Below are 19,231 nucleotides of genomic sequence, written 5' to 3' on the forward strand. Positions count from 1 at the left end.
CTAGTATTACCCAAACCCTTTAAGATGGCAAAAAGTGATACACACACACACACACACACACACACACTCTTTTCCTTATCCCAACCACTGATCCCTTAGGAGGTTGATGAGGGGGGAGTACAAACTAGAGTATGAAATCCGCTAGCTTCTGGGAAAGTAGTGCAATTATTTTCTGTTAAAATGTAATGCTAACAAACGCTTCGTGAGCTCTCAGAAATTTCTACTGCTTTATAGATGTGGAAATGAAGACATAAAAGAACATTGCTGAGGTCGTGGTTAATGAACTAGGATTTGAACGTAGCCACAGCTGCCAGCCTGACTCTGGGAGTCCTCAGAGTCTGGTAGCACATTTCTTAGAGCACTGTACCATCTGCCCACTCTTCACACTCACTTTGGTTCCCAGGGGAAGAAGCTGGGGCCGCTCACATCTAAATCCATTTCCTGGCACTTGGACAATGCCTGGCCAAGCTTTCCTATATAAACATGCCATTCAGAATTTAATAACTCAAACACCAAAAGTAAATATGTTCAGTTATACCAAGAATCAATCATTTCCTTGGATGATTCAGAAGGTCCTTTAGCCTGGGGCACCTTCTTCATTGCCACTAGCTGTTATCTGGGACCTTCTCATTATCCAAGAGGAATCATGTGGAAAGCCACATACGCTGCATTGACAGTGGGTCAGCTGCTGGTGTAACTTCGGGCCTGAGACCCTCACTGTCTAAGCTTGTTTGCCAAGCAGTTCTAAAACCAAACCCAGCACTGTTACACTTGCAGACACAAGTGCATGCATGCACACATGTGCATACTTGGATGTCTTCTGGATATTCAAGCTTCCGTCCTGCTTGTCTTCTTAGAGCCCTGGTTGCTTAAGGCTAAGAAGACTTGATCCTTTCTATGATCCAGAATGATGTTCTCTAACCAAAGGGAGCAACCCAGGAGTTGGTGTCGCCATAGCAAGGGGTCATGGCACTTGTTACCCACGACAGTCTTGAAGAGACAGAGCATATTCTTGATCCACAGGATCTGAAATGGGCTCTAGGCAAGGGCCATTCTGACCCTACTCAACAATGACCCTTGGCTGCCCAGTTACCCCCAGTTACATAAGCTGTTATGTAAACTCCCAGAGAATCCTTTCTCTGCTGAGAACTCACTCCCTGACCTCGGGGATCAAAGAACTAGGCTGCTGTGAACTTTTATTCAAAGGATACATAAAGGGACTTTGCTCTGGCCTCTAGTGCACATCCAGGTCACCAGGAGGCAGAAATGCTTTAATGCCCTCATTTAAGTCTGTCGGTTACAGTTTATTTGCATGGGGCAAAGTCCAAATAGACTCGACTCCTATCACCCATCCTTGAACATTGCTCCTTTCACAGCTCAACTCCCAACATGGGGAGTCACAGTCTATCATAAATGTCACTCTTTGAAAATAAACCAGGTCATGTTTCAAGGAAACAAACAGCAAAAACCAACATTCAAAATAGACTCCCCTGTTGTTCAGATGACTGCACCGAGAACAGATACCAACTTGTAAGTCCTTAAAAGATATGGCAGTGGGTTATGTATGTGTGGTGACACACACCAGTCATCCCAGTGAGTGAAGTAAAGGGATTATAAGCTGGGGTACAGCAAAGTCATCATTTCAAATAATCAATGCTGTCAGGGAATGGTAGTGCACACCCATAACCCCAATTCTTGGAGGTGGAGGTAAAGAATCCAGAGTTCAAGGATAGCCCAAGTTACAAAGTGAGTTTGAGGTTAGCCTGAACTACACAGGACCATGTCTCAATCTTCTATTCCTACCCCTGCTCCCTTGCAAAAACAAAACAAAACAAAACAAAACAAAACTGCCCCAAATCAAGAGCTGGGATGAGGCTCAGTGTAGAACGCTTACCTATTAATGAATACAGAGAAGAAAATGGACCTCAATTCACATGGGGCTGTATTGCCAAGCACCATGCTAAGTCTGATATGACTCTTATGTTCAAGACTTTAAAATAACCCTTCAATGTATATAATATTACTTTCTCTTTTATAGAGCCGGAGAGTACAGCTCAGAAAGCTCCAAGAGCGGCCTCAGGTGACACAGTCAAAGGAATGAGCTACGGACTGAATTCAGACTCACTCACTGCACACTGGTCTCCATGAGCGAGCAAAGGGGAGGGAAGCTTTCATATGTGGTCTGTGCCGATAGGTCAATGTGGAACAATCCATCTCCATTGCCATACTTCTCTATGCAGTCATGGGGCAGGATTAAATCATCCTTGCTGCTTCTGTTTTGAGGAATGTTTTCGGAAGCTCAGAGAAGCAGGTCCATTATTCTGTTGCAGATTTCGCTCTGAGTTCCTTGGTGCTACTGTCAAGGGATGGGTGACAACTCACCAGCTCCTTGGGCCTCATGTTGTACAGGATCCTCTCTGCATTTTCACTATCGTGTCTGCTTTCCATGATGGCCAGGAGTAGCTTTGAAGCATTGTTCTAAATGGAGAGAACCAAGGGAAGAAATATGGAGGAGCAGCCTGAGCAGCTGCCTGGACATATGTGCCCAGATGGACGAGTATGCATCCTGGCTAGACAGACAGGTTCATCCTATGACCAAGCCCACTGCAGAGTACTTTCACCAGTCAGAGGGTATGCTCCTGGGAACCTTAGAAGCATATGGACGAAGTCTGAGTTGAGCCTAAGAGGCCTATATTTGTTAAGACATGCATTATAAGTTTTAGAATCTCTGACAACCCCTGGAACCCTAGAACAGGGTGAGAGAGTGTTCAAGAGCACACTTAAGACACTGCCTTCAAGAATGGTCTGTTAACTAGTAAATCCCATAGCAGCTCTAGCAGAAATAGATTTATGCAAGGGTGCTGGTGGGTGTGGTCTTCTCACTGTTTACATGGAATGACATTTGCATATTATCTATGTATCTTCTTTGTCTACTGCAACTCTATATTATTTGTAAGACCTGGTATGGCATAAATACTGTGTCAACACTCAGACTCTACTCTTTAGGGAATAAGATAAAGTAAATAAAAGTGTATAAAGGTATATACATTTTCAGTATAGATGCAATCTTTTTTTTCCCTAAATATTTTATTCTCTAAATATTCAATATTGTTGGACAGAGATGACAGGCAACAAATGTAGTTTCTCCCTGTCCTAAAATTCATCAACTTTTCTGCCTCCTAATATCATGAGTACAGATGCTATTAGTTAACAAAAGTGGTCCAAAGGAACACTTCACATTCAATGAGGCATAACTTCCCATTATGTTAACAATGCCCATGCACCCACACCCGGCGTTTCATGGATCAATATCATTTGAGGCCCCAGGTCTGCAATTTATATACTTCTATGTATATAGGCCTCAAAAGTTTGCGTTTTGTTTCTAGGGGCTGGAAATTGAGACCAGTTTTCCTCCCCAGCTTTGGTCAGAGAAGTTCAGTCCATTTACTGTGCTCTCTGTCTTTCTAGCATAATCCTCAGATGGCTAAATTTGTTTGAGAAGGCACTGAAATGCCAACCAGGAACACATGCACGTCTCAGTCTATTTCAGATACTCATCATGTACTTTCTGATAAATGGTAGCCATACGAGAGCTTGAATGATATTCAAGTCAAGTATAAAGTATTTATCAGAAGGAAAAAAAGAAGTGTTAAAAAATTCCACTTAAACCATATGTTCAAATCAACTGAGTTTGGACCCTCAGTTCTAAATACTAAAGGCAAAATAAAATTAACCGTGCAGTTCCTGGAGAAATCTGTGTTAACATTTTCCTGAGGCCTTGAATTCTCCTGTCGCCTTTCATACAATAAATACGGATGAGCTTTTCAGCTGACCTTAGTAATTCAAGGCTATTTCACAGTCATGATAGAGTCCTTACTGCTGCCTCTGGGTATAAGAGACAACACAAATCTCAACATGCCCTACCTAACGTGGGAACAGCAGAAGAGGAAATGAGCTCAGAGGTGCTAGCACGTTTCCAAACAGCATCCTACACCAGAGTGGGTTGCAAGGTCAATTCTTGAATTGGAGGGTTTTTTTTTTTTAATCCTTAACAATTTCTGGAACATTCCCCACCCCCACCACACACATGCCCCCCTAGAACAAGAGATTGCAAGAGACTGGGGCAACAGCACACAGACCGTCAGCTAGTAAACCCCACAGAGTAAGCACCTTAAAGGCATCATTTAACTCCATAAAGCTGTTTCCACAGGGGCATTAAAATGCTAGGGTTGCTCCAGGGTTGGCGGCTATAGTCTCCTACTTGTGACAATTTAAAGAACTCATCAGATGACTGGAGACACATTCTTATTTTAAGTCAACATTTTCAGCCACCCTTCTGTACAGTCAATGACAGAATGGAAAAAGGTGTCCCTTAACTAAGTAAAAAAAAAATTATTTATTTATTTATTAATTTATTTATTTATTTATTTATTTATTTATTTATTTATTTATTTATTTTTAAGACACTGGAAGGGCTCAGGAGTACTGTTCTTCTGCTGGCCCCCTTCCCCAAAGGCAGCAAGATCAGAGACCATGGAGAAATGGCCTTTCTCTTCTCCTTCCAAACCCCAGTGGCTTTCAGAATTGAGGCTTTTTATTGTTTCTGAATTCTTTTCTCAGTTTTGGTGGCACCTCTTCACTCTAGGTGGCTTGAAAAGCTGGCACTCCCAAGGACCTTCTTTGGAAAGAGTGAAGTTCTGCATTTCAGGTCAGAATGTACAATGTGGGTCATTTGATCAGTTAAACAGAATGTCTTTGGTATTTAGTTTCACAATACCAACTGTGTCACATGCCACATGGCAGAGGCTCAGTTGACTTTTCCCAAAGGCTGCCACCTCTAGCCCTCAGTTTCTACTTGCCTTCAGTTCTAACACCAGGTCCATCCGTTTCTTCCCCAGAGGGTTGATATCGTTGAGGATGAGGGCTGTGATGATATCGATGCCATTGGACTCGTGGGTGGCGATGCAGTTCTGTGAAAACAGGCGCACGCATGGGCATTTACACAAATGCTGGCCATAAATCAGACGTCAAAGGCTAACAGGCTAAACTGCTATTTCAACACAATGCTTACCACTCCCAGTAACGTCGTTTGGGGAGAGTGCAATTTTCCGTGAGAAAGTGGTAAAAATAAAAGACAGATGAAGATCTCTAGTTTCAGAATTAACAGTAAACAGTAGGAAAGTCCCCATGCACCCTAACTGATAAATTGGCTGAGTCTAATCCAAATAGTGCCGTGCAGTCGGCTTTGTTCTTATAGGAAAATATGGTGTGTGACTGATACCAGGATCTGAGCCCCCTCTCCCCTTGAAAATTGTGTTCCATTCTCTCTACGCCACTCATCTTGTGAGCTGGGTGCTTCTGCTTAAGGCGTAAGCTTGGAGAGCAAGCTTTTGGCTCAGTCTGTAGGGTATCAAAATGGAACAGCTTCCTCCAATTAGGATCCTTGACGGCAGGACAAGCTACCCTACTCTGTTCCTTTGGCCTTGGTGTAACATGAAAATAAACTTGATGCAGTAAGGAAATTCACGTTCATATTTCTAGAACCCTTGCATTTCTTTGCCTTCTCATTATTCGACCTATACCATCTCCTTCCAGGAGAAGGAAGTAGATTTACCAAAATGTCCTCATGGTAAGACTACAGTTTTCACAGATGGTAAATTGTCTACTTTAAACTGCTTTCCTTGGGGTGAAGGGCCTGCCTCCTCTAACTAACTCAGCACCTCATACTTTCCCTGCACACGGAGTATAGAACCAACCATTTTAAGCCTTTACTGAGCTCTCCAGCCAGGAAGGAACTACCATCTGGAGCTAAAAATCAGTCATCCTAGCATTGAAGTGTAAACTCATAGAATCTTCCAGATCCTTAAGCAAGGATTCTGCTTAAACAACAACAACAACAACAAAAACGATATTGGGCTCTACTCCACAGTAACACTCCTTGTGAGGTCAGACAAAGCTAGCTGGTCTTTCCTTTCCCAGAAGACCAAGTCGTTAAATCTCAACTACAAATGTTCTCTTCTTGCTTCCACGCCCTTTCACAGGAAGCAGGTGTTTTCTACTTAGCTGAGTTTTGAGGAGTTTCAAGGAATCACTTTTTGACCTTTTCTAGTATTTAGAATAGGTCACTATTCTCATGTGCTACTTTCATTCCAACTTCTTATTTACCCCTAAAAGTCAGTTATAATTGGACATTTAAACCAGATCAAACTAGACTGAGCCAAGAAGACATGGTCAATCTCATGTATTCACTGGGTCAAGGTCAGGTTCTGGATTAGGAAGAAAGCAGCCTAGAAAGTTAGTTCTCCACCGCTGGAGAAGGAGCCCCTGTCTTAGGAGCTCCCTAAGATGGACAAGCAGGTGCTTTCTGTCCTCAGGTTGTCCTCTGTTAACCTTTGCAAATAATAACTATATCCCAGAGGACAAATGGATTTACCTGGTTTTCATGGCAAGGCCCTTGACAGTACTCAGTCAGGCTCTCCAGGGTTTGGTTGATAAGAGCTACATTCTTTTCATTTATGTACAGTCCGAGAAGACCAAGGCCCCCAGTTGTGCTCCCACAGATACAGTCCAGAAACTGCAGTGTCTCACACACCAAGTTGTAGTTGGTCTTATTATTTTGGCAACGAAGGAAATTCTGCAATGGGGAACACAAGAACAAAGGCAAAATTAAGAGAGAGGAAAAAAAAGTCATCTATTCTGCTACTTTGATTGTCTCTAATAGGCTGGTGTCCTGGTATCGGGACTATTCCATCTGCTATGAAGACAGGTACTAGAAGACATGGGCTAGAAGAGTCTTCATGGCCCAGGGATGGTCAAGCAGTGGTCTTGCTCTATGGCTATAACACTGGTTTTTACGCCAATGTGTCTATAAGAGATTCAGGGGAGGAACAATTCTCTTGAAAATCCATTTCAGGTTCTTTTGGTATGAATTCACATTTTCCTGCTTACTCCTTTAACAAAATTAATCTATATGTTGTGGGTGTGTTTATGTGTGTGTGCATGTATGTTAGTGGGTGTACATGAACATGGATACATATCTGCATGGAGGGCAATAGTGAACGTTAGGTATCTCCCTTAACTGCTCTCCACTTTATTGAGCAGAGTCTTTCATTGAACCTGAAGCTCATCAACTTAGCCAGGCTGGCTGCACAGTGAACACCAGGGACCCTTGTGTGCTGGCTTTACTGGCATGCACTGCTATGCCTAGCTTTGTACATGAATGCTAGAGATCTGAACTCTGGTCTTCAGTTGCATAACAAGCACTTTCCCAACAGGTCCCTCTCCCCAACCCCTCTGCTTACTTCTTCCTTTACCCTTGCTTATTGGGTGGTGAGAGGGCTGTGTGTGCTGAACATAAGGTTAGTACTAAGTACAGATACCACAAAGTGATGGTAGAGGCTGGCTTAAGGGCTGGGAAGTTAGCTCAGAAGTAGAGAGCTTGCCTGGCCCTCATGAGGTCCTTGGCTCCATCACTGAAAAAAACTGCCTTACTTTCTACCTACCTACCTACACACACACACACACACACACACACACACACACACACACACACACACACTCTCCTTACTTTAGTAGGGGAAATGGTCATGAGCTACAGCTAAATTGTGCCTGTGCATGTACGTATACGTGTGTGTGTGTGTGTGTGTGTGTGTGTGTGTGTGTGTGTGCGCGCGCGCGCGCGCATGCCTATGTGCCTGACTGTATTCGTCAAGAGAAACAAATCGAAATCCTTCCTCAACAAGATAAAGAAGTTACATCTAGGTAATCTTGCAAAGCTGGGTATTCTGATATAGAGCGCTTGTCTGAGAGCCCTGTAATAAGACACTCATCAACTACAGTATTATTTATCTCCGAGTTAGAAAGTGGTAATGTTTACTGTAGTAACTGGGAAGTAAAAAAGACGGCATCCACAGAAAGGCACAGTGGACATGAGCTTTGATGCGATTCCACTTCTGTTTACAAAGCGTGTACTGGACACTCACAATAGCACTGTCTACAGCAGTGGAGAAATGGAAACAACCTAAAAACCCGCCAACTGGGGAACAGCTAAAAAAATGCAATACACCCATAACGTTTCACATTGTCAACTGGAAGCATTGAGCAGGTGCTGGCATGGCAACGTGGAAAGGTCTCTAAGTTATACTGTAGGTTACTAAAAGTAGATTTATAAATCATACAGATCACTGCAGAATATAAGTTTGTACCAAATGTTTCTAAACAGAGTAAGGAGGGGAACAGCTCTCTGTGGACTGAAGGAGATACAACTTTTTTATTTAAATACTTCCTGTCGTTAGAAAAGCTAGGAAGAGAATTTATTCCTGCTTTGCCATGAGCAGTGGAAGCACCGGGAAAGAACGGGTTAAAAGCTTTCGGCAGAGTGCTAACTCATCAGGACACACGCCTACCTCCCCGGTTTAACTCAGTTGTCTTCACTCAACGGTAAGGGTCCGGGTTCTGGTAGGGTATAGAGGAAGCACAGACTCCTCAGGAGTCCTACCCTGTGGGCTTTCTTAAGGTAAGTGAGTATTTTTTCAGGGTTACAGGACAGAGGGGTCTCATCCAGTTTCTCCCTTGTTGTGACAACCAAAGGAAGGTGCTACCTGTCTAAAGGCCTGGTAGGGCCCCTAATACGCACGGTTATAGGGTCCCCAGCCCAGATGACTAAGAGGCAAGTTCACAGCGTCCCATCCCAGGCTTGCCACAGTGACGTCACTGTTCCTATTATGTTCCCCTCTGCCGCATGAAGTCACTGCTCCCAACCAGAGTTCTCTGGCAGCAGCAATCAACCTCGTATTCTCTAAGCACTCTTTACTTTCTTGCCTCTGGGGCTCCACAGAGCATTTCCTCTGTCTGACACACTCTCCTGGCCTCTCCGCTGACTGAGATGTAGTATAAAGTCATTTTGTCCAGGAAATCCTGTCTGCCTCGTAAGCACCCCCACGTAGGAGACAGGAGCCTTATAGGATGCCTTTCTGGTCTCAAGTAGGGTAGGATGCGTGGGCTCCACATTGGCGGTCCCGCGGCACCACTGAGAACATATCCCCAGATCAGTGTTGCAGGCGGCTTACACACCAACTAGATGCTTTATCAAAACTGACTGCATAACCTGAATTCAAGTGAACAAACGGAGAAAAGAAGACAAAGAAGGCCGTCAGTTTACGTGGTCCCCAGGGAAGGTCATCTCTCACGGTTTTTGCGTTGTCTAGCTGGAATCTCCCCTGTTCTGAACTCAGCTCTATTTCCTCCTATCTTTTACACAGACAGACACATACTGAGGGGCCCAGGGAAGCTTTGTCAATCCACCTTTAGCACACAGCACATTGCCTCGTCAGCATGAGGAAACTCTGGTCTTTTCGGGAGGGTGAAGTGGGGGATGGAGATGGGTGAGGAAGGGAAGGGTTTCAGGCCTGTGTTCATGTAGCCTTGGGCCTTTAACCTGGGGACGGGGAAGCTTAGGCTCCGCAAACTCTCAAACCACACACTCTGGTGAAAGGGCAGTCCTTCATCAGGTTTCTGACTAAGCAGGACTTGCTTAAGGCAGCGATGGCCCACTTGGCAAGGCCAAATTCAGTGGCTGTCTCTGCACTGTACATCTACCAACAGGAAAGTCAAGGTTATAAATGTGACAAGAAACTGGCACAAGGCCAGAGACCGCTGCCTCAGAAGTCTGGGGCTTCCTCTGTCTGAGAAGATCTGTGTTTCCTTGCACCCAGGAGCCAACCAGTCCTGCCTGGCAGCCATAAGAAAAAATGAGGGTCATTCCTAAGAACTTTGAGTGTCTGTAAGAGCCTGTGATGTTCCTGAGTCCAGGGGTGGAGGAGGTGGGTGAGAAGCATCATTTAAGAAGTCATCTGATAGGTACAAAAGCGCCCTTACTATCTGCCAAAGGGTAGCATTCTGAGTAGGTATGCCCTACTTACTGTCATTTTCAGAACTAGTGTCTCTCAAATACAATGCCAGTGGAGCAGGTTACCCCCTGATTTGTGGGGAACCATGCCTCTTCCTTAAAATTGATTTTTAAAATGACCACACTGAGAGATGAATTTCATTACTGTACTCATACATATTTTGAGAGTTTTTAAAAGGTGCTCCTAATCTACCCCACTCCCACTGAGTGGATCCAGGAACACTGCAGGGCCGTGAAGATACCCGAGGTTCCCAGGACTGACCCCTACGCTCTCTAGAGCTCCTACAGATGAGGGCTGGGGGAAAAAGATGCTGGGACACTTTAGTTTCCACTCTCAACAGGGTAGTTTTTCTCTGTTCTACTCAATTTGAGTCCATTTCTACACAAAATGTTTTCAAACAAAGGATTCTATGGTTAAGAAAAAAGTTGCTTAGAACCACCTAATTGATAAATCTTCACATACCTTCAAATGCTATGTTGCTAGGTCTTTTTAAAATACGTGAGTGTGAGTATATCCTGCATGAGCACCCACACAGACAGACACTCACATACATGTGTGCTGCTCACCCCACCCCAATTTTCTCTAGAGCAGTATAAAGACCTCACTAAAAGCTGCTCTCTCCAGGGATCCCAAGGGAGTAAGGTGGAAGGAGAATTACATGAAAGATAAAGTCTAAGACTGTAATTCTGAAGACTTCCAGCAAAATATCGTGAACTTGTGCAATCGAGGCCCAGCTCCATTTTCCAACTCTAGGAACAAGGGCATGGAGGAGAGAGAGAGAGAGAGAGAGAGAGAGAGAGAGAGAGAGAGAGAGAGAGAGAGAGAGAGAAAAGGCAGGTCCACGAAACTGGAAGGCAGCTCAGAACCCATCTATCAGCACTGTCCCTGGGAACATGCACAGAGGGTTCTACTCAAGGCATCCTCGGTTGTTTAGCTGGGAACTCCACAGATATTAGCTGTGGGGACCTTTACAGCACTCAGCATTTTGTCTTGCAATCTCTGACTGGTCCCAGTCCTCCTGTTCTACACCCTCAGGTCTGAGCAATGAGTGAGGTCTGGTCACCACTAGTGCTAGGTCCTGAATATGTGTTCTCTAGTATACAGGGCAAGCACAGAAACTGCTGCCACCTATTTCCCTTAGGGAGCCTAAAGTTGGTGGTAGTCAGTGACACCACATAGAAGAACAGTACAGCACAGTGGGATCCCCAGTCACAAAGATGCCACAAATGAACTGCTTGGGCCGAGATTCATACCGATCACTCACTCTTCTATTAGTCAATCTACCTCCTGCCCAGTGATGGTGTTATAAGGTAGAGGGGCAAATGACATCATCATTATGAGACACAGGAATACCAGCCAATGAGACAATACCCAGGCCCCGGAGCTTTGGGAGAAGGAATGCTCTGTTCTACTTGAATGGAGTCTCATCCAGTGGATCTGGGCCTAAGGTGTCTAAGCCTGAAGCACTAAACTTGATCAGTGGACAACCAAGGGGACAGCCAGGATCCCATATTCAGATGGTGACAAGGTAAAGCTGAGAACATCAACACCCGAAGTGGAACACTGACTGTCAATCATGCCTTGACACATGATGGGTCAGCATGGTCAATGGTGGGTCTTATGGGGGAATTTCTTCATTTTAAGGTCTGGTTCCATTTAGCTAGTTGAAGGCCCTAGAACCTAGATGGTTTTCAAAGTTCAGGGTCTTTGGAACAATTAGATAAAATAAAAACAATCAGATGGATTAATGTTAAAGATGTTTCTTAGTTCCATTTCATTGTTCTGCATTCTTCTTCAAGCGTCTCTTCTTTATGATGGAGGTTGACCAGGCAACACTAAATGATCCAGCCACAGTCACTTGGCAGAGACAGTCAGCAATATAAACATTTAAAGGCAGTACCTTAGCTTTGCGCAGTGGCAGTATCGTAGCCAATGAGGTTTATCCGAGGCGCGATTATTGCTAATTGAAAACTAAAGGCAGTACCTTCCTCTTGCTAGATTTGGCCTGGATCGATTCCTCTCACATGGTCACCGTTTCAGCTCGTAGAACTACCAATGCTGAATTAGCTAAGGAAGAGATACTCCATCGAAGAGTCTTGCAGATGTACTTTTCCTCTCCATCCTAACACCACCCAAGCAAAGAGGGGTGGGCACCTAAGGTTCAAGAATTGACAGGAAAGCCAGGCAATACACCAAGGACCACATGCTCCAGCAGGGCAGGGATTTGGAACAAAGGGTTAGCTCTCTGGAGCACACCCTCTGCCCTTTCTAAACAGTCTTTGTTACAAGGAAACTGCAGGCGAGATAACACCTTGTCCCTGTCTTATAGTCTGGTTAATATCGCAAGTTCTAGTTCTAGACTATCTAGGTTCGAGTCCAACTTACTAAAGTTCTAGAACATGTAGAACGCACTGCTGTAGATATGATTTGCCAAGCACTACAATGTCTTTATGTACTACACAGCTATACTCAGATTTATGTATCTGATTTTGTAAATCTCATGTACTTAATATATTTAATAGTCTATTCATTTGTTCCATTATTACCTGAACATCTATTGTTATTGGTGGTGAAGAGTAGCAGGCTGTAAGACATATGCACATAGGTACTTATGCACACTAACTACATATGGAGCCATGTCCCTAATGAATGAGGCTGTCCTTGTCTGACCTTGTGGAGACTCTGGTCATGACATGAAAGGACAGATTACCCATCTATATTTTCCTTATTAGTCACCAAGAAAGTCTGTGATGTTGGATCCTCAATTCAGGCAAGCTGGCCTAAATGACAGGAGCTGAACCACAAGTAGAAGCAGAACACCATGGTCCAACTTACCCCACACTCCTACCTGTAGGTGTTGAGGTCTCCAGGCACCGCACCTACAAATGCTGGGGCTTCCTATGCTACTGTCAATTGCTTATAGATCTTAGGGTCCTCCAATCCTGAGCTCTCAGCTGCTGGTGTCAGGTTCCCAACTCAGAACCCTGTCCTGTAGATCTCAGGATCCCCACAGTCTGGCTGGTCTCAGGGACCCCACAGCCCAGTCTCTCACCTGCAGATCGCGGTTGTGGTTTTCACACAGGAGCTGCAGGAAGCGCAGGATAGGCTGCATGATGGTGATGACTGCACTCATCTCTAGGTCATCCTTGGCTTTGTCCGTTGTAGCCTGGGTGCCCTCCCCAGATTGGTAATGGTCATCAGGGTCGGCCTCCCTCCGGAAGGTGGTAAAGGCTTTTCTGGTGGCAGCAGATGCTTCCAAGAGCTGATCCCGGACCTCTTCTGTTATCTGTGTTGTGGGCTCTTTGGCTAAAAGGCAAACCCGTGACAGTCAATACTGCTACATCCTCAGAAGTTCCATTTACTAAATTCTATATACCAGGCAGAAGCGCAGGTTCCTGCATTTGCGAGGGATCTGTACACTTGGCAAAAAACGATCCAGGAAACCACCATCTCCTCTCAGTCTCTAGATAGGTGGAATGTGGAGCCTAGCCTTGCTAACTCCATAGTGCTTTCAACACGTCATTGGGCTTGTGCTATGCTATAGAGTGGAAAACCTTAGGACAGGCTCTGCTGACCCCATAACCTGTGGCTCTGAGCCTCAGCTTCTTCCTCCATAAAATGTGAACACATCAGTGACTTCCTGAGGGCTCCTGAGAGGCTTGATGTAATGCTAATGACAACAACAATTACTGTTACAGGAAGGACAACAATTGACCCCTTGCCAAGTGCCACGGTACCTCCGGTAAGCACTGTGTTATCTTATCTTTTCTGAAGAATAATCCTATGGGCTCTGATGCTGGCTGAGTGGCATACTACTATATCGGTGCCTCAGTTTCCTTATCTGTAAAATAGAGATAGCCATTCTAATGGCTATCTCTGTTTTATATAAATCTCTATTTTAGATAAATCTAAGGACAGGGTTAACTTGAGGTTTACATGAATTGACACAGATAGGTAAAGAACTTTGAACAATACCTGCTTACAATTCAGATCTAGGAACATCTTTAGTGGTATGGGAATGGATACAATCTTTAAGAGGTGGGGCTTGGTGGGAGGTCATAGGTTAGTAGGAGGGGTGTGTCCCTGAAAGGGATTGTGGGACTTTGTTCTGGTTTCTTCTGATTCTCTGCCATGAGGTGAACAGTTTTACCCTCTGCTATCTGCTCTACTAGGTATGGGCTGCTCCAACACAGGTCCCATAGCAACCAGACTGAAACCTCAATCACTCTGAGCTCAGATAGAAATTCTCTGGTCCTAGGCTTACACACCTCAGGTACTTGTTAGAGCAACAGAAAGATAGCTAGCATACACCGGCTCATATTCAGAACTCAGCAGGACTTGGTAGGGTTTTTTCCCCTCCTTCTTCTCTATATACCCCCATGTATACTGGTGGTTCTCAAACAGTGGTAAAAGTGGTGATTTCTTTTTCTTTTGTCCCTAACTTTCTCCAGCAGCTAAATGGAAATTCCTGGAGACATTTTTGGTTAGGCCCATGGGTGTGTGAATGGTATCTAACAAGCTAAAGGTCACAAGTATTGCTCAACATCCTATAGCCTCTGCAAAAAACATTCTCCAAATGTCAACAGTTACTTGATTGACAAATCCAGTACTACCTTGGGAAGTTGAGGTCAGAGTGGTTAATTAATTTGCTCAGGGCTGTCTGACTCCTAAACTTACCCATTCACCCCTGGCACTTTTCTTTCTGTTTTGATGGAAACTAAAGTCACCTGACACAGGAAGAGAAGATTTCTAAAAGTATGTATTTTCTCAATGTTCCTAACAATAATCAGAAAAACACAGTAAAAACAAAACAAAACAAAACACTCATGGATCTTAATTGTGATTCGCAACTCGATGAGATTTCGTGTTGCCATGGAAACACACCTTTGAGCTTGCCTGTGAGGGAGTTTCTTGATGAGGTTAACTGATGTACGAAGAACTATCCTAGATGAGAGTGGTACCATTTCCTTGGCTGGGGCTGAGAACTGAATGAGAAAGAGCTGAGCACCCACTCATCATGCTCTGTGGATGCGATGTGACCGGCTGTTTCACCCCTGCCACCAGGCCTTCCCTCCGTGATGGACTAGAACCTGCACCAAACCTGGTCTGTCTTAGGTTGTTTGTGTCAGGTCCTTTGCTACAGAAATAACAAAGTAGCAGTGCAGCCCATACTAACTAGAGCTGTGCATAAATAAGAATATTCATGACCTTATTAAGCAGCAACACTTTCCCAGGTCTTGGCCACCTGGAAGGAGTCCATTACAGCCAGAGTGTTCAGAAACTAACACTAAAAGCCCTGTTCAGTGTTAGTGTTAGAAGGCATGTTGGAACCAGGAAGTCATGAGAAGCATGCAGCACAGCGCCAGGCTCCTCTGCAAGCTTCAGTCCAGTGGACCAAAGCTTATTACCTTTCTTCCGGGATGGGGCATCCCGGTCCACTTCATCATCTTTCTTTTTGTTTCCCAAATCGCTGGTGTTCACGGTCACTGTCGCCTTGATTTCCTGCTGGGCCACCTTCATTCGATCGTAAAAGACCTTGAAGAACTTCTCTGATTTCTTATCTTCCGTCAGCCGGCAGAAAAAAGAGTGCTGTCATGGAGAGGAACAGATTCTCAACACCAAGGTGGGCTCATGAGATGGATGCAAATCAGATGCTCACATTAAGTGGAGATCCTAGCTTTGTAAACATCGACCGTTCCGCATACTCCTTCCTGGGAGTTTAAGGCCTGAGCTTTTCAACATGGAGACCTTCAAAGAAGCAGCTGAGCTTGGAGCAGCACCGCACTCCGCCCTCACTGCAGTTCAGAGGAAGAACATCTCCTCTCATATCAAAGGACCATGCACACGATAACTCCACAAACGCCCAACATGGAAAATGGTTGTAGTGATTTTTGCAGAGAGGTCGTTTGTCTTCTCCATGCTCCCGTGCGCATCCCTACAAACAGTGAATGGAAATATGCCATCCGCTCCACAGGGCCTGTTAGGTAAAGGTGACCTGTCCACAAGCTAGGCTGAGGTTCAAGAGCCAAAAATGCTCAGAAAGGTGGGGTTCATATGACAGGAGCTTAGATGAGGGTGACAGTGGGCAGGAGCAATCTCAAATTCTTCAAATAAGGCCTTGCACCCCAGGAAGGAGTGGTTAGATGATGTTTGGATTACCAGGTAGCTTGCCTCCTGGATGTGCATTTGTTTTTGGCCCCATTGCAAGCAATAGTGTACATTGTTGATGGGAAAACACAATATGGTGTCTCTACTTCATTTACGAGTGTTCGATTTCACCCCCTTGCAAGAACCACACTGTTGTGAGTTATTTACATAAAAATACAATACGGCCATTTCCTAAGGAATGAGACAAAGCTCCAGACAATATATTTCCTTCTCTCAGGAGACTTTTCTGTCAGTTTCATACCTGATTCTGGTAAGTTCCTACAGGGACGCCCTAGGCTTCCAATGCTGGGAAGAACTATGACCTTCCTTCCAGGCTGCAATGCCCCCTTAGTTCCTCTAGCTCTATATGTGTGTCTCTCAACTTAGTAACCCATCCCACAGAGCTATTGAGTCTCCATCTGTGAACAGGCAGTTGCCGTTACCCTGGCTTTTCTGGCCACTGACCATCCCCACTGACCAGCATCTGTCCAACAGCTGCTTATGTTATACTTTCTCCCTCATGTCCCTTCTTCTTGCCCATGGATCTTGATTTCTGGTCCTGACAACACAGGATCGGCCACTCCTTTGTATACGCTTGGATTCTGACCTTTCTCTTGTAATCATTCCTGAGTGTCTGGGCCCATCTCTATCTTCCTGACTATGGTCACTGAGTCCTCTAAGACCATGACCTTACATCTAGAATGCCCACCACTGCCCTTTACTGCCTTTTAGGTCCTTTTCCCTTTCTTCCTATCTCATCCACTCACCCACCTGCTACTGTGCACCCGTCACGAGCTGGGCACTGTGTCAAGTACATGAGGAACAGGAAAGAGCACAGGGGGCCTGAATCCCCACTCACCATGAAACTGACAGCTTGATGAGGAAAAGACAGTGACTCACACTCACCCTAACCATCACTTACGGACTCCTCCTTTTATCCCTAGGAAAAAGGACCCAAGTCTTCTGTCAAACAGCTCTGTGGCAGCCACCCAGTGCCACCACTTGGATCTTTCCACAGCTAGGCCCTCCTCATCTTTTTGTCTCCCTGCTCGGGTTACTTCTTGCCTTAATGAAGGCATCCCGAAACAAAGTCCAGGTCAACTGCTTCCAGTCAAATGCCCAGTTCTCTTCTCACGATAGCACACTGCTATGAAAGCTCACTGTCTTGTGCAGAAGTGTAAGCTCTATGAAGGCAAGTGTCTCAACCCTGTGACCGACAGCCACCTCCACAGCACCTTGGTCAGGCTCAGCATAGAGCAGGCACTCCACAGTCATTTGACCGTAGACTGATAAGAACCTAATGTTTCACATCCTCTTTTGACTAGTTCCCCTCAATGAGATCCTTCTTACGTTCAGCAAACTTAACAAAAATAAACGGCCATCAAATAAATAATTCTGGAGAAGCTGCTTAAATATCAGAAACTAACTTCTAAGGTTCCCCTCGGAGGCAATGCACCCACAAATAAAATGAACCATGGGAAGATGAGGAACCAAACCACAGCTCCGGAATTCCCAGGTCACGGAACAGCTTCTCCCACGCAGGGTCACACGAGGGGCTACTTGCTCAAGGGACACTGCTGGGGTTCACTTGAAGGCAGACCCTCAGGATAACCCATGCAGCTGCCATCCCAGCATGGAGCAATTTTAAAAGTATCGGGGTGGGGGGGCAATCTGGTCATTTGACAAAACAAAGTACCTCACTTAAGAAAATATGTAAGTAAATGGAGCCTGTCATCCGTCTCCCCCAACAGGAAAGGTGGCACACAGCTAGCTAGCCTGCTGCAAACCACAGGGCTCACCCAGCATTGGGGGTGGGGTGGGGTTGGGGGTGGGGGGAGCCCAGCCTGTCAGCTGACACCTCCAGGGTAAGGGAAGCTCTCCTGAAATGAGAGAAGGGCAGGGACTTCTGTCTATGTGCCTGCAACTGGCCACTCTGTTTATTTTGCATTATTTATACCAATCCTTGGTCAGCTCCTTGAGGACCTGGGGCAGAAGGTCAGCTAGGAAAAGAACACAAGAAGAAGGTAGTGACTGTAGAAGATGAGAGAGATGCATGTGGTGCCCCCTCCCCCACTAGCACCCCTCACTGTTTCAGCTATGCATTTTCTTACCAAAAGGAGAATGTGTCTCCAGGGAAGCTCTTCATAGAGAAGGCAATGCAAGGCACGGGCTGCAGTCCCACCTCTCTATACCCAAGTGGAAGGGCTGCCACTGCACATGGAGCACACAGCCCATTCCCACTGTCAGGCTTTAGCTCCGCTATCGAGGGTCACCATAGAAAACAAGTCTCTGGTACCTTACTCTCATCTGCAAAATGAGTATAGTAGTAGGACTTCCTGGTGAGCTCGAAGGCCCACAGACATGACTAGGGCCACCCTCACAGTAGTAGGTGAAGGAAAATCCTTTGTGCAGCATCTTAACCAGGTACCTGCTGTTAATTCTCAGGACCCTAAAAGGCATTACATGTTAAATACTTAGCATACCTCAGGCACTGCAACTAATTAGGAAGAAGGTCACCTGGGGCAGGGGCACACAGTCAGGTGCACTGATTTAGGATATAATGGAGCACAGCCTCAGGCTCTCAGAAAGACCACATTACACGAAGACAGCTGGAGGAAGCTGGAAGAAGCCATCCAGTCTCTTGAAGGAGGCCATGATACCTTCTGTGAGGACAGAAGTGAGTATCGACGTCGGAGCGAATGAAGAAGCATTCTACAACACAGTGAGGTGTGCCAAGTGGAGAAGACAGAAGTAGAGCCACACAGGGCTCCAGGACAACCTGGTGGAGTCTGCTAGAGCAACTGACTAGTCTCCTCCATGGTGAGATCGAGACATTAAGAGACTGGGCCTTTCCCCTCCTCACAGGCCTATTCATCTTCATCAAACTTCTTTCTGAGGTAACCTGTCCATGGTACTAAGAAGGGAGAGGCAGGATGGCTTGTCACACCATGTGGGACTGAAGACCAGAGCAAACAGGTACACAGCCCCCATAGCCTCAGCCCTACCTGGTCCCACGTTCACTTTCTTCACTGAACCTATCGCAAGGAATTGCCCCCACTCCCCAGGCCCAAGAATTGTCAAAGGGAGATTTTTACTTCTTTTTGAATCTTTCTTTCCATACCATCTGTTGGCTTGTGAGTGAGCCCTTCAATTCAAAGCTAGGCCAAGGCAAGAAA

The 19,231-nt window shown here is 45.4% G+C and overlaps 1 protein-coding gene and 1 pseudogene across 1 annotated transcript in view; one reads left to right on the forward strand and one right to left on the reverse strand.

Annotated features, from left to right (window-relative positions):
* The window catches only part of Itpr1 (inositol 1,4,5-trisphosphate receptor type 1), a 323,135-nt gene that overhangs the window by 60,646 nt on the left and 243,258 nt on the right, over positions 1-19,231 (reverse strand). The window contains exons 45-49 of the mRNA XM_032905993.1: positions 15,317-15,497; positions 12,961-13,214; positions 6,434-6,634; positions 4,860-4,970; positions 2,383-2,478 (exon numbers count right to left, since the gene is read on the reverse strand). Coding sequence (XP_032761884.1) covers positions 2,383-2,478; positions 4,860-4,970; positions 6,434-6,634; positions 12,961-13,214; positions 15,317-15,497 — 843 coding nt within the window. The remainder of the gene's footprint in view (positions 1-2,382; positions 2,479-4,859; positions 4,971-6,433; positions 6,635-12,960; positions 13,215-15,316; positions 15,498-19,231) is intronic.
* Positions 11,812-12,003, forward strand: LOC116904799 (annotated as a pseudogene).

This window comes from Rattus rattus, chromosome 6 (assembly GCF_011064425.1).
Source record: "Rattus rattus isolate New Zealand chromosome 6, Rrattus_CSIRO_v1, whole genome shotgun sequence".
Classification (NCBI taxonomy): domain Eukaryota; kingdom Metazoa; phylum Chordata; class Mammalia; order Rodentia; family Muridae; genus Rattus; species Rattus rattus.